Source organism: Pseudophryne corroboree, chromosome 3 (assembly GCF_028390025.1).
Source record: "Pseudophryne corroboree isolate aPseCor3 chromosome 3, aPseCor3.hap2, whole genome shotgun sequence".
NCBI lineage: Eukaryota > Metazoa > Chordata > Amphibia > Anura > Myobatrachidae > Pseudophryne > Pseudophryne corroboree.
The window spans coordinates 676,869,608-676,895,329 of record NC_086446.1 but is presented as its reverse complement, the minus strand read 5'-3'; the positions used below and the strand labels follow the sequence as shown (position 1 = coordinate 676,895,329).

The window sequence follows — 25,722 nt, the reverse complement described above, 5'->3', positions numbered from 1 at the left end:
GGCCATGTTTATTGTGGGCAACAGACAGATTACCCTACACAGCAGCAATAAGGAGAGACCATTGCAGCCCGCCCTGTCCCCATCCCCTCCACACCGGACTCATACTGACACAGAGGTAACTGAGAATCTCCGTAGTAATCATTACTGAGAGCGCGCACAGGCACCGTCACTATAGCTTCCGGTGTAAGCGGAGGTCAGGTTATGGCACCAGGTGTCATGGCGGCGTCCAGCGCACACATGTCTGTGGTGACCCCGCTCCCCGCGGAATGAGAGAGCTGGCTGTGGCGCGGTGTCTAGCGCGGAGCCGGTGACAATGTCTCCGTACAGGATGATCCGGTTATTCTATAGGATGGTCCCCAGGGGCCCGTTCCCGCCCAGGGGCCACCGGCTCTTCCCGTGTGCCTGGAGCCAGCCTCGGCTGGGATATGGCGCCGCCTGTAAGGGGGACCTGGCCCTGGCAGGGATCTCCCGCAGGCACTTCAAGAAGGACCTTCTCTCCTCCGTGGACGGCTCCACCCCCGCGGTGACCGTGACCGAGATCCGCCAGTACCTGCGGGCCCACAACATCTCCTTCCATGACGGCTACAGCTGTCTCCACATCCCCAGCCCCTTTACCTCCAACAAGGACAACAGGCTCTTCATTGACAAGACCACCGGGCGCTTCCTGTGCAAGGACACCCTGCTGGAGGGCACCTGGGAGGAATTCCAGGACTGCATGGAGCTTCTGCAGAAGGAGGGGTGCGAATTCCTAAATCCGGACAACATGGCCAGTTTCCTGAGCGACGAGGACCCTGAGGATGGGAAAAGCCCCCTGAGTGACCTGGAGGTCACCCGAATCTGGAACAGGGCCACCTGGTTCCATGACTTGGAGGAGGAGGACGCCCGGCTCATCAAAACAATGTTCAGCATCTCCAAAATCAACAACAGTACCCTGAAGAAGTTCGGGGTGAAGTGTTTCCAGCCGACCAAGAGCTTAGTTTTCCCATGGTACAGCCCCCGGGATTCTTCCATGAAAGGTCTGAAGTTATTGTCTGCCGAGTGCCAAGAGGACACTGTCAACTATGTGGAGACCGTGTACCCTAAGCCTTGTCATTACCAAAATCTATTTGGGCTTACTGTACTGGGCAAGAAGGATACAGAAGTGGTAATCACCAGTAGGGAAGTTGACAGTTTGGCTGTGCACCAAGCGACGGGTATAACGACTATGGCTTTGCCACGTGGAATCAGTTGTCTGCCCCCTGCTCTTTTGCCATATCTTGAGCAGTTTAAACGCATCACCCTGTGGCTTGGTGATGACCTACGTGCCTGGGAAGCCTCCAAATTGTTCTCTCGAAAACTGAACGTTAAGAGATGTTCACTTTTGCGCCCAGGGGATAAGCAACCAAACCCATTGCAGGCTTTAGATCTGGGGCTTAACTTAAATAAGATTCTCAAGGCTTCGCTCCCAGCTGGCCACAAATCTATAATTTCTTTTCGTCAGCTGAGGGACGAAGTGTTTGGCCAGCTGGAAAATCTAGAGCAAGTGGCAGGAGTGAAATGGGCCAGATTCCCTGAATTAAATAAGCTACTTAAAGGACACAGGAAAGGAGAACTGACCATATTTACAGGTAATAATGTCATTTATTATTTAAGTTTTGTTTATTCCGCAGCACAAACATAGGTGTGAATTCAGCATGGATTGATTGCGCTGGGAATTAGCTCCCGGGGCTATTCAATTCGGCGCACTGTTATGTCGGAGAAGGCTGGTTCCCGCAGACTAAACAGGGTGTTTCATTGTGAGAACCAGCATCTTCCAACTTCAGTGCTGGACGTGATGCTGTTTCTGGAGCCATTTTTTTTTTTTTTTTTTTTTGTAACCCGAACAAGTCTGACTTTTTTAGAAAAATATTTATTTTTTGGAAAAATTGTCGAGACTCGCTCTGGACCCCCTTGGATCCCCCCCCCCCCCCCCCCCCTTCTATGGATAATTAAAAGCTTCTAGTTAGGTTAACTAGTGTTTATTTGTCCAAAGCTGCAGCAAGGTGTTTCAGCCATATGTGCATACAAGGCCATGCACTTGCAAGCAAGTATAAATGGGGTCGATTCAATTCAAAGTGATGTGAATAGTGCCGGGAACGAGGTCTTGTAGCTATCCAATTGTACACATTGCTAGTTAGGAGAAGTCAATTATTGCGCCTTAAACAGGGTGTTTAGTCGCGAGACACAGCATTCCCCAACTTTAGTGCCTGCAGCTATGCTGTTTGCACACTCTAATGGCAGAAAAGCATTGTGACACAAGTTTAGTTGAGTATTTGCTCGCACTTCAAGAGGGGTGAGAGCAGAAATCCTCTGTTCGGGCTTAATAGCATAGCCAATTGAATAACTCCGGGACGTTCCTTTCCTGCGCTGTGAACGTCTCCTTAAATTGAATCGAGCCCATTGAGTTTAAGAATAGTAATTTTGAAGTAGCAGATGTATGTAGGTCATCAGTGGGGAATATACATGATAAGCCATTTTCAGCAGGTTCTTAACCAATCTCTGATCATCTAAAATGACTCGCCCTTACCTACAAAGTTCTCAACATCATTCTAATGGGCCCTACAGACTCGGCGATGTGCCGCCGAGCTGCCCGGCCGCCAATACGGCAGACGGGCGACCCGGCAGAGGGGGGGCAGTGATGGGGGGAGTGAAGTTTCTTCACTCCACCCGGCTCCGTAGACGTGCAGGCAAATATGGACGATCTCGTCCATATTGGCCTGCATGCACAGCCGACGGGACACCAGCGATGAACGAGCGCGGGGCCGTGCATCGTTCATCGCTGGTGCCTCCACACTGCACGATATGAACGTTATCTCGTTCATATCGTGCACTGATGTCGGCCAGTGTGTAGGGTCCATTATTCATAGATGCCAAATCTCTTATCAAAATACTCTTTTTCTCTTTTGATTTACCTTTGACCTGCTGCTGTGCCTTACCTCATCTCTGTTACTGACCTACCTACATGGCTTCTCCAGTGCCGCTACCCACTTATGCTATTTCCTACTAATCAGACTTGCACAGCCTTCAAATCTTTAATGCTGTCTGAAAAGCCATTGCATAGAGATTACCGTACTCTGTCCTATACCACCCTGTGGCCCATCCTGCATGATCAAGTTGTAGCATGTTCGCTATGTACCATATACCATAAATGTATAGGTTCATATTTAGTGCTCTATGCATGGTTATAGAATTGCACATTTAAAATGTATGGGTGAAGCACTTATAAGGAATGTATACATTATTTGGTTTTAAAATGCATTGACATTTGGGCATAAATTGTCCTTGGGACATTCTCACATAGGAATTGATATGTTAATGACTCTGGCACCCTGTATGGGGGTCTCTGGACAAGCAATTTCTTTGAGATGCAGTCACATGAGTATTTTTGTGTCTCAGAGACAAACAGGAGAAGAGAGAGTTGATTTTCAGAATTTTCTGGTTGTGGATCTTTCTATGAATGCAAATGAAAATCAAGTTACATTTACATTCTCGGAGACAGTATATGCTAATGCAGAACCAGATTGGGCTTGGAAAAGCAAACTGGTTTGGATTACAGTATCAACACTCTCCTCATCCTGCTACTCTACTACCTCTCCTCTTCATCCTATACCCTCACAAATAAGTAAAGCTCTGTCTCCTGTGCTCATCCCAACCTTAAACTAACATCTGTGATCTCTCTCTCTCTCTCTCTCCTGGTATCTTTCCTTCAATGTTCAAGCATGCAGTGATTACTCCCATTCTGAAAAAAAACTAAATTCTGACCCTAATGGTGCCCATACACTTGTGCAATTGAATTCAACGCGATATCTGGACCGATTTCCCTTAAAGCTCACCTTGAGATAAATCACATCGAAAGGGCATTTTTTGTGCATTCGATGCGCATACAATCCTGCGATTTCTCACATGCCACTTAAAACCAGAAATCGGGTGGTATCGGATTATCGATTTGAGCACATCACATGCTGCCCAAAGCACACCAGATCTGCAAGATTTCTAAAAATGTAAATAGAGGGCTGGCCTATCTGGGAGATATATAAACAAGCAGCCATTTTAACTCTGTGCACTTCTGTTTGCTCTGTGACTAGAGAAGTTTGGTTTATACCTGCTGCTCGTTTCACATTGCTAGCTACCGTGCACTGCTTTGTTCTGCATGCATTACAAAGTGTTTCTATTTCTATACTGCTGTGTGTGTGTGTGTGTGTGTGTGTGTGTGTGTGTGTGTGTGTGTGTGTGTGTGTAGATGGATTCTGCTCGTTATCAGGCTCTCATGTGCTACTCTGTGCGAAGGTGAGGGGAGACAGGGAGAGGGCCCAGCAAAGGTGGAGAGAGAGATCTTGCTGGACCAAGGAGTGGCTGCATAAGCGGCCTACTCGCTCCTACATGCCCCTCCTGGATGAGATCAGGGACAACAACCCGGATGACTACCGCAACTTCCTGCACATGAATGACGACACCTTCCAGGAGTTGCTGCGTCTGGTGACCCCCCCTCATGCAGAAGTGGGATACCCAGTGACGGGTTCCTATCCCTGCTGAGGAGAGGCTCGTGGCTACCGCAGGGGTTCCTTGCTATTGGACAGTCGTTTGAGGAGCTGAAGTTTGGGACCCATATCTCTGCGCAGGCTTTGGGACACATCATACCTGAAATCTGCAAGGCTATTATCAAAATGCTTCAGTACAAGTATTGCAAGGTAAGAAAATGACACCACACATTGCTTGTCGTGTAACAAATGTTTTATTTTGCAAACTGATTTTGGTAGAAAAAATGTGCTTTTTATTTCAAGACATCATTTTATAAAAAATGTGGCCAACATGGCTAAACTTTAGCAAACAGTATACATATTCATAATACAGCACATCTGCATTATTACATTTATGCAATTAAAAAAAAAAAGCTATATATAGTGACAAATGTGGTCCATTTTGATACTACGCCATTGAGTGGCACCGCAGCAAGGGGCGCAATGAACACATGCAGCTAGGGGCAGGAAGATGGGTCCCCGGTACCATCAGCCTGTCCCTAGCAGCATGTGTGCATTGTCCGCCTGAAAGCGTTGACACTCACCATAGTATCAGAATGCACCACATCTGTTGGTATGTATAACAAGGGCAGCAGTAAATGAGAATCACCCTACATTTGAAAGAGACTTGTCTCCCTTGTCCCCCCTGTGACATCAAGGAGGTCAAAATTACGGAGGGGATGGTAGATGTGTGGCTGGCTTGGGAAGGGTAGCTGGTTTGAGGAGGAGATTGGATAGTGAGGGAAGGGTGGGTGGATGAGGGTGGGAGTTGACGATAACGGGAAGGGTGGCTGGTTTGATAAGGAGGGGTTTGAGTAGGATGGAAAGTGGAGGAAGGGTAGTTGGATGGGGTCTGCGGTTGTGGATAACCGTAATGGTAGCTGTGATGCGTAGAAGGATGGGTACTGGAGGAAGGATACTTGGTGAACTTAAGGTCAATGGGAGATGAGGAGCAGGTGCTTGAGGTTCTGGCCCATGAACGTTCCACTTTGGTGTCAATTGTCCTGAGAGTGTTTGGTACAAAACCTGTGACACTAGGCGCTGGCACTGTACTTGCTGCTGCGCGGAAACCTTACGCATGGTTTTGCTCACATATGACGTAACGTCATCAAATTCATCCGGTTTCCGGAGTAGCTGTGAACGGGCCTCCAGTAGTAGCGGGTCTTCAACAAATTTGGTTTTCCGGGGCTTCCTCCTGGCACCCTGTCGCTGTGGAGAGTTTGGTTCCTCTGGTGAGGTGTTATTAAGGGCAGGGGTACGGCTGAGGTCTTCTTCAGGTGTCTGTAGGTCTTGTGTCTGTAGGGTAACAAAAAACATATTTAGTGAATATTCAGACATTTATTTTTTATTTATTTTTTTACAGTTCCCTACAAGCATGGAAGAATGGCAAGCTATTGCAGAGGACTTTGACAGGCAGTGGAATTTCCCAAACTGTAGTGGTGCGATAGACTGGAAACATGTTCGCATCACCAAACCCACCAACAGCGGGTCGGACTACTTCAATTATAAAGGCTTCTTTAGCATTGTTCTCATGGCGGTCGTCAATGCAAACTATGAATTTATTTTCCTGGATGTTGGGAAAAATGGTCGTTGCTCAGATGGTCGATCCTTTCACCAACTCCATTCATCTGCCGCCTGTGAAGCAAACAAAGAATGGCCTGGGATTTGTGTTCGTGGCAGATGAGGCCTTTGCACTGCACGAACACATAATGAAGCCCTACCCGCAAAGAGTCCTGAACCACGATAGGCGCATTTTTAACTACCGCCTTTCTAGGGCCCGTCAGGTTGTTGAGAATGCATTTGGCATTCTCAGCAACCGGTTCAGGATCTTCCACAAACCTATCAACATGAGGCAGGACAAAATTGACTGTGTAGTAACAGCATGCTGTATATTACACAATATGCTTCGAAGCAAGGCCTCGATGGCAAATGCCTTTGCTCCCAGCAGGACCAGAACACCCCAACCAGCCAGTGGTGACAGTGACGATTTTCCTCTGTGGGACCACCTGCAGTAAGTTTACGCGGCACTGCAAGGGCAAAAGAGGTCCGGGAAAAATATAATGCCTTCTTTAATGGGGAAGGAGCTGTGGCATGGCAGGAGGAATATATTGGGTTATTAACAATTTAAAAACAACTTACCCCTTCGGCCTGCTCTACGTCCAGACTTCACTTCCTCCTGGAGAAAAGGTCAGCTAAGGAGTCCCTAGTGGTGATGGCAGAGTCCAAGGAGGGTAGTTCTTTGTAGTACCACAGCTGCGCACATACACCTTGTCTGCACCAGCCCCTGACCTCTTGGACTCCTCAACCTTGTGGTTCTCTTTGACAAAGACTCTCCGTAGATTGGCAATTTTCTTCCGGACCCAGGCCACCGAGGCAGCAGAGAAGGTGGGCTTGGAGTACTCCACCATGCAGGTATAAGCAGCCTCCCTCTTCTGCTTGTTGCTGTAGTCCGGTGAGGACGTCAGCCACAGACACTCCTCCTCACGGTACAGGCTGATAAAGCCTGAAAGAAACTCGCGGCTCTCATAGGACATCTGCAGAATGCAAAAAAAAAAGGAAAATGAAAAAAGTTCCATTATTCTGGTTAAATAAAGTTTGTTTTCTAGTTACTGGTGTGAGTTATCTGAAATATGTTCTGAGAATACATTGGTGTGCAGGGTGCAGCAGCATAACAGTGGGCTGTGGCTTGCAGTGGCGCAGTATAATGGCGTTTAGGACGCGGCTTGGGGCTTGCAGTGGTGCAGCATTTTGGGCAGTGGGCCAGTATAATTATGAGTGCAGCAGCATAATGGTGGGCAGTGGTGGTAAAAAAGCATAATAGTCATTGGTGGCCAGTGGTGCAGTATAATGGCATTTAGGGCGCAGCCTGGGGCTTGCAGTGGTGCAGCATTTTGGGCAGTGGGCCAGTATAATTATGAGTGCAGCAGCATAATGGTGGGCAGTGGTGGTAAAAAAGCATAATAGTCGTTGGTGGCCAGTGGCGCAGTATAATGGCGTTTAGGGGGTGGCCTGGGGCTTGCAGTGGTGCAGCATTTTGGGCAGTGGGCCAGTATAATTATGGGTGCAGCAGCATAAATGGTGGGCAGTGGTGGTAAAAAAGCATAATAATCATTGGTGGCCAGTGGTGTAGCCTGTCTACCTTGTCTGGTGTTTGGGAGCTCAGCAGCGTGCTTGCAGCCTCCTCTCCAGTCATGTGCGCAGTGGGGGGAAGTGGAGTGGCCAGGAAGTCTGCTCCTGTGTTCACAGATCGCACATCGCAGTGTGATAAATCGAAAGTGATAAAAAACAGCTTGCCATGGCACCGCGATTCGATAAATATTAAGTGCAGCACATACTATCTTGAGACGCGAGAGTCGACCGGTGTGCCCGCGCATCGCATTGCAAGGTACCTAAAATGTGCATACAATCCTTCGATTTATCTCACAGATGCGGTCGAAATCGAAGGATAGTACCTAATATCTCACAAATGTATGGGCGCCATAACACTCTCTCAAACTACCGTCCCATCTCTCGGCTCCCATGTCTCTCCAAGCTACTTGAGAAACTTGCCTCACACACTTTCTTAACTCATACACTATATTGGACCCACATCAATCAGGCTTTCGCTCCCTACACTCCACAGAGACAGCACTGACTAAAGTAGTGAATGATCTGGTCACTGCAAATTCTAAAGGCCATTACTCACTACTTATTCTTTTAGATATGTCTGCTTCTTTTAACACTGTTGACCACTCTCTTCTCATACAAACACTGCAATCCCTAGGTCTTCAGGACACGGCCATCTCTTGGTTCCTATCCTACCTATCTAATCACTTTTTCAGTGTCCGTTTCTCTGAATCCACCTCCTCTTTGCTACCTCTTTCAGTTGGAGTACCGCAGGGCTCAGTCTTATGTACTCTGCTTTTCTCAATCTATACCTCATCTCTTGGGAAACTAATCGGCTCTTTTGGATTTCAGTATAATCTGTACGAAGATGATACTCAAATCTACCTATCCTCCTCTGATTTGTCTATCTGTGTTGGGCCGTGTCACTGAATGCCTTTCTGCTGTTTCATCTTGGATGTCATCTCGCCACCTCAAACTTAATATTTCTAAAACAGAGTTATTTATATTTCCACCGGCCAATTGCAGTTACCAACCTGATATCTCTATCACTGTTGAGAACTCTACAATCAACCCTACCCCACAAGCTCACTGCCTAGGTGTCATACTTGACTCAGAACTGTCCTTTGCTCCCCACATTCAATCTGTCTCAAAATCATGCTACATGCATCTAAGAAACCTATCCAAAATAGATCATATCTTACACAAGACACTGCTAAAACTCTCTAATCCATGCTCTCATTATCTCCCGCATTGATTATTGCAATAGTCTTACTGGTCAAGAGCCCCATACACTAGAACGATAATGCCCGAATTCATCCGATTCTGGGCATTCGACCCGATATATCGGGTGAAATCTGGCATTTTGGAGGTGTTTCTGATCCGATCTGATGCGCGTTCCCGTAAGCATCGGATCCTCCAGATTGAACGTGCTGCACTCGTGATATGTCGGAACCCGCAGGCATGGCTGGGATCGCCCAAGATATATCGTATGCAAAAGGACAGCATACGATGTATCTTTGGCGATCCTGCCGCCCTTGAGGCTGCCGTGTGATTGCCTGCGACATGTCAGACGGACATGTCGCAGTAGTGTATGGGGCCATTTACTAAGAAGAGGCTCTCACCATTACAATCCAGTCTGAATGTAGTTGCGAGGCTAATATTCCTCACTGGACGTTCATCGTCTACAGACCCACTATGTCAGTCCCTCCATTGGCTACCTGTATTCTACCGTATTCAATATAAAATACTGTTACTTACACCCAAGGCTATTAACCATAGTACACCAACATACATCTCTTTGCTTATCTCAAGATATCTCCCAACCCGTCCCCTTCGCTCTTCACAAGATCTACATCTCTCATTCACACTCATTACTTGTTCCCATGCACGATTACAGGACTTTCTTCGGGCTGCACCCACTATGTGGAATGCCCTACCACATACATTAAGACTCTCCTCTAGTCTCCAAACCTTCAAGCATTCCCTGAAAACTCACCTATTCAGGCAAGAGTATCAAATTCCAGTACCGCCCACATGACTTTCATAAACTTTCCTATCAAATTGCATCCACTCTGCATAGTCCACACATATCCTCACATGTCTTCTCATTTACTCTCCCTTCCTCCCGACCCTGGTTCATCATTGCTGTGTGACCATATTATACAGCCCACCAAGAACTTTTACAATCTGGTGGACAACTATGCAATAGATAGCACCTCTCCTTGTGTATCAATGCCTATTTATCTATAGAGTGTAAGCTTGCGAGCAGGGCCCTCCTACCTCTATGACTGTTTGTTTGTTTTTACCCAGTTTTGTCTTCTAATTGTGTCCATTTGCAAAGCACAACAGAATTTGCAGCGCTATATAAGAAACTGTTAATAAAATAATAAATAAAATAACATATTAAAGGGAAGAAGGAAAATGTTTTATCGAGTTGTTTAACTCCATTTGACATTTAATAAGTATTAATATTTTGTGAGATTGCAAGATTGGTTAAAAAAGACAACAGGGCGGGACTACCCCCTGTGATATTGTGTATAAAAGAGCAGGATAAAAACTGCTCATGTGAGCCCTGTAGAGAGTATAGACAGAGGGAGTTTTCTGCTTTTTGGAAATATTACCACTCTACACATATAAAGATCCGCGCCGAGCTGCCAGACGGCGGATACGGCCAACGGGCAACCCGGCGGCGGGGCGGCGGCGGGGGAACAGTGACAGGGGGAGTGAAGTTTCTTCACTGACACCCCCCCCCCCCCGGCTCCATAGCAGTGCAGGCAAGTATGGACGAGATCGTCCAGCATGCACAGCTGACGGGGCACCAGCGATGAACGAGATATCAAAGATATGGACGTTATCTCGTTCATTAATGAACTAGATCGTACATAACTTTGAGGAATATCGGCCAGTGTGTAGGGCCTATAAGGCATTCTGTGTTTTTTTAAATATTTTAATGAGGCCTGAATTATAGGTGCGTACTCCCAACAACCATTAGTCGTACAGAAATCACATAAGCATCTGCAAGTGCTGATGATTAGTACATTAATGTGTTATGGAGCTTAGCTGCAATGTCATTTTACTTATTTGCAGCTTTAGTGTTTGTTTATAGAATAGCAATGATTATACTTCATTCAAATGTAGAGGCTTGATTGTTCCTAATTATGGACACCTGACTAATAAAACAGTGATTCGGGGAAATCACCGTGGTCATATTACTGTGAGCACTCTGTGAACCTATGCAAGGTTACCGAACGTTCTGACATTCCTCTTTTCCTTGATTTGAAATGGTGTTCACAGGTTTAGTGTGGCCATTTCTTTTTCTCTCACAAGGTTTATCAAATGCTGTAATAAGTATGTATGGGGGGCAGCCCAGGGGAACAGTGGTTAGCATTTGCTACCTCAGTCCTGTATATCTTCGGTTTTATTTTCTCCCAGGGGGCTGTGTGCATGGAGTTTGTGGGGCATATCCAATTAGGTGCAGATTTACCAATAAAAGTGAGATTTTTGGTATTCAAGTGGTTGAGTTCTTTTGATTTTTAGGGGCGTACAATGGACCTGTAGAGGAAGTCCAGTTTTTCCTAAAATAATTTTTTTCTTTAGGAAAAGTTGTTGGTACTTGCTTCTGAACCCCTAACACACCCTAATGAATAATTAAGTAATTGCAAATTTGCAATTAGCCTAGTCCTCAATTAGTTACCTTCTGCAGTGCTGTCGTCCTCCTCCACAGCCCTTACATGCTGAAGCCTTCTTCCAGGACTTTGGTAAGTGCGAGGCGCAGCCGGAGTCTGCCTGCGCGAGGCGTTTGTGCAGTGTCAGAGCTGCAGCCAGGACTCTTTCATCACCATCGGCAGGCTGCGGATGAGCTGCAGGCTGTTTAAAAATACATTTCCACTCCTGTGAGATTTTGGCTGCAAAAATATTTGCGAGTACTATTTTTAATTTAATAACACAGGTATTGGGAGCGCGGATACCCATGGTAATTCAGAATTGTGCGCAAGGTCTGTACCCAATTAAATATGTTTGTTCTCCCTATGTTGAGTGGTTTACCTCCAGATGCTATGATTTCCTGATAGGGTCCAAAGACTGAGTAGTAAGTCAATTAACTCTGGTGTGTGTGTTTGTCTGGAGTGGAAATTTAATTATAAGAAAAACTGGGACGTGTGAATATAGGATAATATATGGTATTCCGCACCACCTTTAAATGGTGTATTGTATGAGTATTTGAAATTACTCAAAGGCATTTTATGATCATGTAAAGCCAAAGGCTTTACACTACAGCAGGCATTCCCACCCGCGGTCCTCAAGGCACACCAACAGTGCAGGTTTTAGTGATATCCAGGCTTCAGCACAGATGGTTAAATCAAAATAACTGAGGTACTAATTAAGTCACCTGTGTTCAAGCCTGGATATCACTAAAACCAGGACTGTTAGTGTGCCTTGAGGACCGTGGTTGGGAATCACTGCACTAAAGACTGTTATACAGTGCTCAGTAAACCAGTGTGACCTCTATAGTGTATTATTTTACAGTAGACTCTAGAATGTTAGCAAATTTCTCTGCATTAAATAATAATCTTATAACAAATCTATCATACGCATTTGCTGCTTTTTATTTTGTAACTAGATAAGATCTGAGGAAGCTAACCCTATTCAGCTATCCCATAGTGGTGATAGGGACACAGCAATGTTTTGCCACTAGGTGGCAGTGCATAGATGTACATTTTTGCAGTGATGCATCTAAACTTACTTCTGTACCTGTGTGGGATCACTGTTTTGCTTTTTTTCCAGGCCCAACTGGTAGTGGGAAAACCACCTTCATCAGTGAATATGCTCTAGACTTGTGCATGCAAGGGACCAACACCATGTGGGGGAGTTTTGAACTGAACAACGTACGCTTGGCAAAGGTTATGCTGACCCAATTCTCCCTGCAGCGCTTGGAGGAGCAGCTGGACAAGTACGATGAGTGGGCAGATAAGTTTGAAGAGCTGCCTCTTTATTTTATGACCTTCCATGGACAGCAAAATATCAAGTAAGACGCCAGAGCTATGTCATTTGTCTAAGTGTGGATAGCTGCTCTTGGGGCAAGATTATAAACACATCTATACCAGCTTTGCCACATTATGCTTCTCTTTGGGTGAATGCTTCGCTTACACACAGAGCTTTGTCACCTTCCCAAAAGGCTCGTGTTTATTCCAACAACACGGCGTTGAGATATTTATTGTATCCACAAATATGGTTCCCTCTCCTGTTCTTCATAATTGTCCGTCAGTCAGCACTGCCTTGCCTTGAGAATCGGTACAGAGGAGTGCAGAGGCTGCCGTCCTCCTCGCTGTGGTTTTGCCAGGTGCCAAGGTGCTGTTGGGCTGGCTAACAGACAAGCATGCAGAAGAGCAGACCTCCTGTGGGATTGATGGTGTTGAGTAAAGTAGATGATTACCGTTTATTTATGACTCTAGTGGGGTATCCAGTTACCTGCGGTAAAACATTGGGAGCAAAATTTTTTTTCCTGATTTCTCCTACATCCATAAGGGAGACTGGGATGGTGTTCTATAGATGTGGGTCCTGGAGCCAGTGCACTTTAAATTTTCAAACAGAGGGTGTGTACTGGCTCCTCCCCTCTATGCCCCCTCCCATCAGACCAGTTTTCCCGATTTTTTTTATTTTTTTTTTCCACCTATTTTTACAGGCTATCCAATTAGGATCGCCAGGAAAAGGCTACATTTTCTCGCGAAAACATGGCTGCTTTAGGGGATTTAGTTTCGCCTGGCATGTAAAAAAAATCCCTGATAAGCCATGTAATTGTACATATCTGAAGTATAAAAGCAATATACAGTACAATAAAATATTATTCTTAAGCTGTAACGCAGCTCTGTTAATGTGAGCAACAAAAAATATTGAATCTCCAGTACAAACAGCCGAGGACATTTGCCCATTTTTGGGGGATTGTATCCTTAAACATAAAAACCAAACTACAGTGTATTTCTGCAGAGCTAGACTGCACGGGAATCTGGATGTTAGGTCGACCACTAATGGTTGACATGCATTGAACTACGATTGGTAACCTTCCCGAAGCACGGCGAGTGAACGCACTGCATTAATTGGGGTTCCCTGTGCTGTGATGGCGAAAATGGCACCAAAAAACTCATGTCGACTTCTCCTGTGTCAACCTTTGACTTTTTCACCTAGACACGGTAGACCTTTTCCAGGTCGATCAGATGATCCACACTGACTACACATTTGTCACTCACACTCTGCCTGCTCAGTTATAGGCCCTACACACTTAAAGATCTAACGGAACGATATGAACGTTCTCGTTCATTAATGAACGAGAACTCGTTCATATTGGTCATTGTGTAGGCACCAACGATGAACAATGCGCGTCCCCACGCTCGGGCATCGTTGGCGTCTGGTCTCTTATGCATGCAGGCCAATATGGATAATCTCGTCCATTATTAGCATGCACTACTATGGAGCCGGGTGACTGAGGGAGTGAAGAAACGTTACTCCCCGCGTCACACCCCCCACCGCCGGGTCGGCTGGGTGTGTAGGGCCCATTCGAGAAGCTCTTCCAATCGAATATGGCAAAACGGTGGACAGCTTACATTTCATTCATACATACAGTTGTGTTGAGTATGTTCCTCAGCTTCATAATATGCAGCTAGTAGTATACATTAATGCACAATAGTTCCACATTAATGAATGTTTCCACTACATGCATATGTACTCTTTAGATGCAGAATCCAATTCCACATCCCGAATTGTTTTTGCTTGCAGATATTAATGTGTATAGCCTCAGCTGTGTAGTATCATGCCCCATACATTCCTATTTGGTGAGAGGAACAATGTGTGTCATGTCCCTTTGTAGGGATTTACAGGTACACAAATATAAAAGATGTACAGGGCTCACAATAAATGTACATCATTATGAGCTCTGCTTTACAAGTCATAAATCCCCTGTTTAATATGAAGCACTTTACATTACATTAATGTTTTTATATAGATTTTCTGGTATTCCAATTGGTGAGGCTGCCTTATAGTACATTGTATATTAGCTGTAGCACACTGCAGTGTTAATGTCTCAATAGCAGAACCGGGTGAACTGGTGACTTGCTGACACTTGTTTCCTGTGATTCACTTTATTAAAGTATTAGGTCAGGTTTACGGGATCCACAAAGCCATCAAGCATGGCACATTGTGTCTCCATCCCAGCCTTAGGTATCCTACATCCTTCCCCCAGCCAAGCTATATAGAATATATTCACCTCATTGCTGATTAATTGCATCTCCAACTAATAAAATGACACCTATTTTCCCTACTGCAAACTAATTAATAGAATTTCCATCATTTCGATATCCGATCCATTGCCACTGCAAAGATATACACACACGCAGGCTTAGGGTGTCCTCTTATGTGCACACGCAGGCTTAGGGTGTCCTATTATGTGCACACGCAGGCTTAGGGCGTCCTCTAATACTGGCCATGTGTAATCTGTTTTTTAATTATATGAAAGTCTGTGGGTGTTTTTATTTTATTGTAGGGACACCTGACTTCCCCTTCCTCTAATCAAAATTTTTAGTGTCACATCAATGTAGATTGAGCAGCTTTGAACTTAGATGTGTTGATGTGTCCTCTTACATCCTTGCTGCAGTCACGCTAACCAGGCCTTGAAGTCGTGCCATGCTGTAGCAGGGCTCTGTATTGCCAAATGTCTTTCTCCTGCAGCCCATAGGGGACACTGTAGTCTTCTTAAAATGGGGAAATAGGTGGTGACAGATAGGAGCCGGCGCTTTAATTTTTTTGCTTTGACAGGCTCCTCCCCCTCCATTTCCACCCTCCAGACACCAGTATTAGAATGTGCCCGTGGGAGTCGGCACCCTGGGCTTAGTCTCTCTTAAGGGACTTTTATTTTTTTTTCTTTGAACCAGACAGCTGTCTGCCTGCAGACTCTGGGAGGAGACTTGGCTCTGCATGCAGCGCACCCCAAGTCTCCGGCCAGCAGGACTCTGCTGCAGGGACCCGCCGCAGCTGCTTGCTGCTAGCGTTACGGATCCATGGCCGCGCCGCCGCTTCCGGAGGAGGAATGGTAGGAGAAGGGCTTCTGCCCACAGCAGCAGTGCCTGTCAGCTTAGCGCGGCTGGTGGGAAGGGATCCACAGCTGCACTCAGGTAAACACATTTCAAACAGCCTGCTGCGGACCGCTCGGTGGGACCAGAAGGGGGCGGAGCTACACACACACACACACACACACACACACACACACACACACACACGAACTCTGGAGTTCTTTCACTACAGATGCCATCTTCTCCGAAGGCTGTGGATCAAGCTCCATTGCGCAGCGTCCACGCTGTGACAAGTGACCACCAGCGCCCCCTCCTCATTAGCACTGCTGCACTAAACGACAGTGAGTCTTTCTTTACAGGGAAAGAGGGGGCTGTTTACTAAGGGAGGGTTATTTAGGCAATTTGGGGTCTAGTTCACAGTGCTCATCCCCCTCTATCCCCCCTACCCCCGGATACTCTGTGTGTGAATGTGTGTGTTTGGTGTAAATATGGCAACCAAAGCAGTTTCTAAGGGCTCTCAGAAACTTTTTGCCTGCAGACAGTGTAAAGAGAATCTACTACAGATCTGATACCGATCCACCACCGGAGGAATCTCCTGACGAGGACTCACAAGGAGTCGACGCCCTCATAAGGGTGGTCAGACAGACCTTGGATATTAAAGATCCGGAGTTACCTATGACTACATCATTGTTTGGTAAATCTCCTAAAAACTCTGTTTCCTTTCCAGTGGACCAGGAACTGGAGCAGCCTCTGGCAGCAGCCTGGAAGACACCTGATAGGAAATTTCAGATTTCCAGACGCCTTAAAGTTTTATATCCTTTCCCGGAAGAGTCCAGGGCCAAATGGGAAAATCCACCCTCTGTCGACGCTTCGGTTCACGTCTGTCAAAGAAGACGACCGTCCCAGGTGCTACATCCTTAAAGGAGGCGCCTGACCGTAGCTTGGAGACTACCTTGAAGTCCATTTATATTATGGCGAGAGTTATTCTTCATCCAGCCCTGGTAGGATCATGGGTCAACATAGCCATAGAAAGCTGGGCTGCAGAACTTGGTCAGTGTTTGAAAGACAACCATCCTCGTTCGGAACTTAGAACACTCGCCGAACATATTAGAGAATCGGCGGTTTACTTGGGTGAGGCCTTCAGAGACATGGGACTACTCGGTTCGAGAATTTCTGCATCGGCTGTGGCTGCGCGCTGTACCCTTTGGGCTATTACACACGCGCTGGCTCCCGCTGCCCGGAAAAATCCCGGACGGCTTTTTGACGCGGCCGTGCTGCTGAGACGCATTCAGAACAATGTGTCCTTTCACACGGCACGGCCCCGGCACAGCTGCCGGGTTGCAGCCGGAAATATCCACTGGAAGGTCCGGCTGCCGGGCCGGGAAATATCCACTGGAAGGTCCGGCTGCCGGGCCGGGGCCATGCCGTCTTTGTAGGCAGAGAACCGTGTGTATGAAGGGGAGCTTTCACACACAACGGTTTTTATAGCTGCCGCCACCGCTGCTGCTGCGCATGCGCAGAGCATTACACACGGCTCAAAGCTGTTGTGTGTGAAAGACCCTGCCGGATGGCAAAAAGCCGAACGAAGTTTGTCCGGCTTTTTGCCATCCGGTGTAAATCGGGTAGTGTGTAACAGCCCTTTAGCTTCGATCATGGCACGCAGATGCGGAGTCCAAAAAGTCCTTACCGTTCTCGGGAGACATACTCTTCGGACCCGAACTTGACAAATGGATTTTGCAGGCAACAGGTGGGATCTTCTCTGCGGTTCACAGTGGGGGAAGACCAATACCAATTCAGGGCCCTTCCATTCGGCCTATCTACTGCACCCAGAGTCTTCACCAAGATCATGGCGGTCATGGTAGGAGAACTTCGGGTGCAGGGAATTACGGTCATCCCCTACTTGGACGACCTCCTCCTAAAAGCGCCTACTCAGGAGCAGTTTCTCCGCAATGTTTATCAGGCCTATGATTTTTTTACTGCATCACGGATGGATTATAAACTTCAAGAAGTCACAATTGGTACCGTCACAACGCCTCTTGTTCCTGGGCCTGATCCTGGACACTACTCGACAGAAGGTGTATCTACCTCAGGACAAGATACAATCCATTCAACCACTGGTAACACAGGTACTCAGCCCTCGCAAGGTGTCAGTTCACCTGTGTATCCGCTTCCTGGGGATAATGGTGGCCTCTTTCGAGGCCCTACCTTTTTTCCGGTTCCACGCCAGAAAGTTCCAGTTGGACCTGTTCCAGTGGACAGGCTCTCGCCTACACATGCATCGACTGGTACGCCTGTCGGCCGAGACAAGATTTTCTCTCCTATGGTGGCTACAGTTGAGCCATCTGCAGCAGGGCCATCAATTTGGGATTATGGACTGGACGCTGCTGACAAAGAATGCCAGTCTCAGAGGCTGGGGGGCAGTAGTACTGAACCAGCAGTTTCAAGGGCGATGGACACGCCGGTAGGCGCAGCTCTCAATCAATGTCCTGGAACTTCGAGCGGTTTGCGAATACCTTACGACAAGCGGATTTCCTTCTCCGAGGGCGGGCAATCCGCATTCAATCGGACATCGCCACGGCTGTGGCATACATAAATTGGCAAGGAGGAACAAGAAGCCGAAATGTCATGCGCGAGGTCCGTCACATTTTGCTTTGGGCGGAGAAATATGCGATAGGACTATCGGCGGTCTTCATCCCCAGCGTCGACAACTGGGGAGCAGATTTCCTCAGTCGTCAAGGCCTCCATCCGGGGGAGTGGGCGCTACACCCGTCTGTTTTCCACCAGCTCACACAGAAGTGGGGCCTGCCCGAGATCAACATAATGGCGTCGAGGCTCAACAAGATACTTCCGACATATTGCTCCAGGTCAAGAGATCCGGAGGCGACAGTGGTGGACGCGCTGTTGATCCCTGGGATTTCCGGAAGGTGTATCTATTTCCACCTCTGCCACTTCTGCCAAGGGTCCTTAAACGCATCAAGAGAGGACGTCTCTGTGATTTTCATTGCTCCAGACTGGCCTCACAAAGCATGATACGCAGATCTGCGAATGCTTCTGGCGGATGAACCATGGCGACTCCCGCTTCGGGAAGATCTTCTCCAGCAAGGACCATTCGTCTTCCAAAACTTAGGACAGCTTTGTTTAACGGCGTGGCTATTGAGACCACGCTTTTAAGGAGACTGGGCATCCCGCGTGTGGTCATCCACGCTATGCTCTGAGCCCGGAAACCGGTGACTTCTGCACATTACCATCGCATCTGGAAGTCCTATGTCTCCTGGTGCTTGTCCCGTCTTTTACGCTTCCTCCAAGCAGGTCTGTCAGCAGGACTTCGTCTGGGCTCACTTACGGTCCATATTTCAGCCTTGTCTGTTTTTTTCCATCGCCGGTTGGCTCTTATCCCAGAAGTTGTTCAGACTTTTCTAGTTCAGACTTTTCTACAGGGGGTCCTGCGGAGGTATTCGAGCCGTTGGAATCTATGGAGCTCCGTTTACGCACGTGGAAGACTGTTTTGTTACTAGCCTTGGCATCAGCAAGACGGGTTTCTGATCCTGTTCTGTCTTCTCCTGCTTCCTTCCTCTCAGGAGATTGCCTGGTCTCCGACTCCTCTCGGGCACCTTTCTAAGACTGGTGTCTGGTGGGGAAATGGAGGGGGAGGAGCCTGTCATAGCAAAAAAATTTAAAGCGCCGGCTCCTATCTGTCACCACCTATTTCCCCATCGTAAGAAGACTGCAGTGTCCCCCATGGCCTCGGAGAAAGGGAATTATCGGTAAGTACCAAATTCCTGTTTTTTTGTGTGCGTTTTTCAGTGCAAATGCGTCTTAGATGCAAACTAATGTAATCGGATGCACAAGCAACTTCTATATAATGTAACATTATACTATAACATTTCGCCACCTCCGATAATGCATCACTGTGATAGCCTGGACACATCTGCCTCTGTGCCATGGCTAATGTTAGTTGTTTATGACAAATTCCCCTCTGTGTACGTTCTAGTACACTTCTCAGAAACATTATGTAACATCGCACAGATCTGGCTCAATTAACCTAGCTGCATCTGGATTCCTGTGTATAATTAATGTTGTGTTTATTCACTGCTTGAGTTTGTCTTCCCGTCTCTCCCCCCCTTCCCCACAGGTCTGTGTTGGACACCATGCAGCACGCAGTGTACATGTATGACATTAACCATGTCATAATTGATAATCTACAGTTTATGATGGGCCAGGAACATTTGCTTTCAGATAAGTAAGACCTATGTTACTTGTCATGTTGTTCTGTACAGTATACCTTGTTTTTGTTTTGTTACTGTGTATGCCAAGCGCATGAAAATATACATTGCACCCGGCCTGAGCGGTGTCACGTACATGTCTGGTATGCAGTGTTTACAGATTGGCACTATCATTTTTCTCTTTCCCCATATTTAACATTAAAAATGACAGTCGTGTACACAAAGGAAGCTTCATTGTGGTAAGCAAAATCCACATGCATTAATACTAACCTGGACTATGAATATGTTGCTTATACTTTTCAGTGACTTTAATCAGAAAAACAAATGTAACGTTTGTGTTATCTATATTTACAATTATTGAGTACAAATTTAGTAGAAGATCTTCCTCTAAACTTTCATTTTCAAGTACAGATGTGTCTTTATACACAATTGATGCAGTCGCACCAAACACCCCTTCCGGCACACCAGGTCCTGTACAACACTGCTTGCAGCGAGCGTCTCTTTCGCTGGGATGTGCCACAAGACTTCACTGATTCATTCGATATGCAACGCCTTTATAGTTCTGTGAGACTGACTCTCTAGGAGGTATGTAATGGTGTCGAGGATCGCTGGAGGTACGGGATGCTGCCCGATCTCTGACTTTTTTTTTAAAGGTGCAATCACTTACAAGGCAAAATACTGCCTTGTAAATGATTGCTGCTTTAAAAAAACATCAGCGTTCGGCCGGTAACCCGCACCTCTGGCCAACTCGAATGGCATTACATTCCGCCCTCGGTATATGAAGCGATATGATGCAGCGGCTGCAGCTTTTATTCACAGAAAGTTCTGTTGTGCCTCATATACAGACTCAGTCACACACAGATATACAATTAATCTGTGGAGTCTCGTGAGGCGGTTTTGTCGCATCACATTGCGATTACAGTGCACATTCGAGCGAAAAGACGCAACGTCACTCAGCGTGGCTTACTTGTGCTTCATTGAAGCTAGTGGGGTATCCAATTACAGGTGAAGATACATCGGGCATATTTTTTCACAATTTTATCAGATGTTTCACCCCTATTTTTTATGCAGTCTATCCAATTTTGGTCAACTGTAAAAAAAAAAAAAAAAAATGCACGGTCGCCCAAAAACACAAAGGTTTAGTGTAACCTGTGTGTGTTCGTCAGAAACAACTCTGTTTTCACCCGGTTTCCGGGGATTTGGATTTGCCTGCCTGAGGCAGGTGAAACAAAATCCCAGATAAGCCGCGGCTCACATAAGCTTATCAGGGCTAATGAATAGCCCCTGGCGAGACAATTAGCCACGGTAATTAACCGCGGCTAATTGTATACCCACCAATGTGCATGAGGAAACATCTGTATGTGGACTAGATGTAATGGATGAAGACTTCAAAAGAAGATCTTTTTAAATGGAAAATATTCTTCCCACCTGAAAACAACTGTAATCGGATTCCATTGCAAAATTTATTTTTTCAAAACAAAATGTCCGTGGTGTTACCCTGCCTGCCCTGCCATCTATAAAGGACCCATGTGCTAATGTAGTTGTACATAGCTGCACATCTAGACCTGTTTTTCATAATCGCTGTCTTTTGTTTGTACAAGTGATGTGCACGTGTGTCAGTGTATGAATGTGTTCAGCAGGGAGGGAGTGTAAGAATGCCTTCTTAATACCAAACTCCAAATGACTTTATCGTATTGCTCCCAGATTTGCAGTGCAGGACTATATAGTCGGGGCTTTCAGGAAATTTGCCACAGAAAGCAGCTGTCATGTGACTCTGGTTATTCACCCACGGAAAGAAGACGATGACAAGGAACTGCAGACCTCCTCTATTTTTGGCTCTGCAAAAGTAGGTTGATGGCATAAAATAAATATTATCATATATGTGCTAGTGTACTTTTTCTGATGGTCTCAACATTTCAAGACATTTCTTTTTCTTTTCTTTTTTTTAAATTAAACGTGACCCCAGGCCAGCCAAGAGGCTGATAATGTCCTCATATTGCAAGACCGGAAGCTGTCCAGCGGGCCAGGCAAGAGACATCTTCAGGTGTCGAAGAACAGATTTGATGGAGACGTGGGGGTTTTCGGCCTGGAATTCAACAAGTCTACTCTGACTTTCTCATCTTCCAAGATCAAAGCTCCTCCAAAGGTTAAACTGAAGAAAGTTAGCAAAGAGAATGAGTCGCCAGAGGAGACCCCTTCAAAAAAATAAAACTGAGAAATAATATTTGTTTAGCTGCTAATTTTATATGTTCTATATGCACTTGATTTGACTACATCTTCACACATGAGAAACAGTAAATGCTTCTCTCAAAATGGTTCAGACAGCTGACCTGTTGTACTTGACTGTGTATGTTCTCACATACTGCCTAATATTGGTGACTGTGAAGTTATCTCAGGCGTTAGAGGACTTGTCACATCTGAGTTAACATTCGCTCATTTGTGCCTTAGAAGAGCACGCGTTTTACAGCTTTCCTTTTTTACATGGTGTTTAGGAAGGTCCAGTGCTTGCTGGGAAATGGTTACGGCAACATTTCTGACATTTCAACAAATTCTAAAACAGTTTTGACTGGATTTGGTTTAATTGTCTGGTAACATTTTAAAGGTTTTTGTGCTTTTGTAGAATACCAGCCAGTGCTCTGTACCATATGAAAACATTTCATACAAGACCATAACCTGGAAAGCACTTGATATAAGGTTTTTTTTTTTGTTTTTTTTGGTTTTTTTTGCAGTAGTAGAACTTTGTATGATGTTGTATTCTATTTACTCTTTTTTAGTATACAAAAGTGGGGAATTCAATATTTTTTCGGGTTCGTAAAAATCCAGTTTTTTGGGCACGAAAAAAAAGATTTCTGGGCTAATTTGAATTTTTTTGTGCGCACTTTTTTTTTCTGGGCTATTCAAAATTTTTTGTACCCGAAAAAAATCTATTTTTGGCCAAAAACACTTAGGTCTATGAACTTCTCATGGATTCTATGTATATTTGCAATCGGAATTTTTTTTTCTTCTGGAGCCTGATGAGGTTCCGAAAAACATCCTCAGTAAGTGCTGGCGGGGGCCGCGCTTCAGGGCTAATTGAATAGAGGTCTGGAGGTCAATTGGCACACTGTAAATTACCACAGCTAGTTGAATTCCCCCCTTAATAGCAAGTCACATTTCCAAATAAGTATGCACAAACATTGGCTAGATCACTGTTTTAAGTTCACTGCTACCTGTATTTCTGGCTCCTTGGAGAAAATGGGTGGTCTTCAGTATGCCGAATGTCAGGATCCCGGCGCCGGAATCCCGACACCCAGCATACCGACATATATTCTCCCTCGTGGGGGTCCACGACCACCCTGGAGGGAGAATACAATAGCGTCTGTCGGCGGTCGGGCTCCCGGCGCCGGTATACTGGTCGCCGGGAGCCCGGCCGCCGGCATACCATACTACACCCGGAGAAAATGTATCAAACCTTCTATAGAGTGGAGCAGTTGCCCAGAGAAACGAACCAGCTTCTAGCTAGCACTTATCAAGAACATTCTATAAAATTATAGGCTGAAGCTGATTAGTTGCTATGGGCAACTTCTCTACTTGTCCACTCTCTTTAGAACAGGGCTAGGCAACCTGTGGCACTCCAGCTGTGCCACAGGTTGCCCACCTCTGCTTTAGTTTGATACACTTGTAAAGGCTCTGATAAGAGGGAGGGGGGTAAAGTGTACTTTTGCGCATTCTATGTAGGGGGTCTTCATTACAGTCCAGTTATTGAGCAAGGTTTTCAAAGCAACATGAAGTAAAGTGATGATAGGAGAATAACAGGGGAGCTATTTTATGATGCAGAAGGAAGGTTAGTGTGCCCTTCAAATGTGTTCTTTTTTGTAGTGAAATGTTAGGCATGAGGTTTTTCAAACGGAATGTTCAAGCTTGTGTTCCATTTAGAACGCCGCACTGGTAGCACATTTTAACTAAACATTCCTCTAATCTAGCCCCATGTATTCTGCCTAATTTGCAGATCATGTAGTTCCCTGACCAAACTAGGGACACTCCTGATTGACCGATTGCAGCTGGCTAGGTTGATCAGGAGATAACCACACACACAGGGCCTTATTCAGGTTTGTTAGCAAACCAAAAACGCAAGAAAATGGGAAACACCATGTTACGCTGCAGGTGGGGCAGATGCAATATGTGCAGAGAGAGTTAGATTTGGGTGGGCTGTGTTCAAACCGAAATCTAAATTGCAGTGTAAAAATAAAGAAGCCAGCATATACCCTGCCCAGAAACAATATAACCCACCCAAATCTATCTCTCTCTGCACATGTTACATCTGCCCTACCTGCAGTGCAACATGTTTTTGTCCATTACTGTGCTTTTTTGGTTTGCTAAGCTGAATAACTCCCACAGGCCCATGTAGCTAATAGTCCATTGCATTTTACTCACTGCAGCATGTTACCTTATATCACAACATGAGTGGGCACTTTAAAAAGGTGGGGTATTTTATTTATCAACATAGGCCCATTCTGGTGAGACTCGCAATTCATTCAGTTGTCTTATATCTAATTTTAGAAACAAACCAAACTTTATCCATACACTGCCACTTGCAGCATAATCTTTTATATTTTGGAAACCTTCTGGAATCTAGCATCTAGCCAAAGTAAGTAACGCCGGGAGGTATTTCTGGCTGATGTGCTGGTGTATAAACCCATCACCACCTACTGCAGGTGAGTGGAATTACTTAGAAATGTAGGTGTTACTGTCCATCATCTACACTGTTTGCTGGATGTCCTGTCTTTGCATACTATTCTACACTAAGGGGTAAATTTACTAAGAGAGAGTTTTCAAAGCCAGTGAGTCTTCAGTTTTGACTGGTGTACTTAATGGGGCAATTATGTTAAATGTAAGACACAGGTGTGTTTTGTATTTTATATTATTTTAAATGCAGTGGACAAAACTGATGAAAGTGTTTTAAAAGGGCTGCTTAGTAAATGTATTCCCACATCTTGTGAGAGATATTCTGCTAACAAACACTTGATATAAGTGAAGCAAATAACTGACTGGCTGCGTTTGGCCATTTCTACATTTTCCAGGTTTCTAGGTTCCTTTGTCCTAAATATAAATAGATCTGCCTTCACCACACAACTTTTTGTACAGCAATTTTGTTGTTATTACAGCATTTTAAATATTTTGAAATAAAATGGTTTTAAAACAAAGTGGAATTTTCATGCCCGTCTCAATGTATTATATTTAGTTCCAGTTGCATGCCAATATAAATGCCATAAGGGCCCTACACACTAATAGATTTTACTAAACGATATGAATGTTCTCGTTCATTAATGAACAAGAACTCATTCATATCGTTTAGTGTATAGGCACCAACCATGAATGATGCGCGCTCGTTCATCGTTGGTGCCCAGACGCTTATTCATGCAGGCCAATATGGACGAGATTGTCCATATTAGCATGCACTGCTATGGAGCCGGGTGACTGACCCTCCCCCCGCCTTTGGGTCGCACGTCGGCCGTATCCGCATGTGTAGGGGGCATTATATGGATACGAAACAGTTGTTGTCAGAGCTTTTCCTTATAATTGGAAATCTGTGTGTGTGTGTATATATATATATATATATACATATATATATATATATATATATATATATATATATATATATAGCAAAATTAAAGTATTCATTCATACTTAAATATTTAATCCTGCAGTCCCAGTCATGGGTCCTCAATTCCTGCAAGTCCTAAGCAGACGCCATGCTTCTCATAACAGCAAAGTGCAGTTAAAATCAAAATGCATCCTCCTTAATTATGGAGGCTGACATGC

General features: G+C 45.5%; 1 protein-coding gene across 2 annotated transcripts; it reads left to right on the top strand.

The window, feature by feature from the left end:
- Positions 1–8: 8 nt before the first annotated feature.
- On the top strand, positions 9–25,103 carry TWNK (twinkle mtDNA helicase). Of its 2 annotated transcripts, none has more exons than XM_063961908.1 (5): positions 9–115; positions 12,423–12,663; positions 19,830–19,937; positions 21,625–21,766; positions 21,887–25,103. In XM_063961908.1, exons 2-5 carry the CDS (start codon positions 12,479–12,481, stop codon positions 22,127–22,129), a joined length of 678 nt encoding a protein of 225 aa, XP_063817978.1. In that variant the 5' UTR covers positions 9–115; positions 12,423–12,478; the 3' UTR covers positions 22,130–25,103. The 2 variants fall into 2 exon arrangements, with proteins under 2 accessions (XP_063817978.1, XP_063817977.1); XM_063961907.1 differs by lacking the exon at positions 9–115 and adding an exon at positions 135–1,607.
- The last annotated feature ends 619 nt before the right edge of the window (positions 25,104–25,722 follow it).

Coding starts and splice junctions, on each gene's coding strand:
- TWNK (XM_063961907.1), top strand. CDS start 314: ATGTCTCCGTACAGGATGATCCGGTTATTCTATAGGATGGTCCCCAGG. Junction 19,938..21,624: donor GAACATTTGCTTTCAGATAA/GTAAGACCTATG, acceptor TATTGCTCCCAG/ATTTGCAGTGCAGGACTATA. Junction 21,767..21,886: donor CTATTTTTGGCTCTGCAAAA/GTAGGTTGATGG, acceptor ACGTGACCCCAG/GCCAGCCAAGAGGCTGATAA.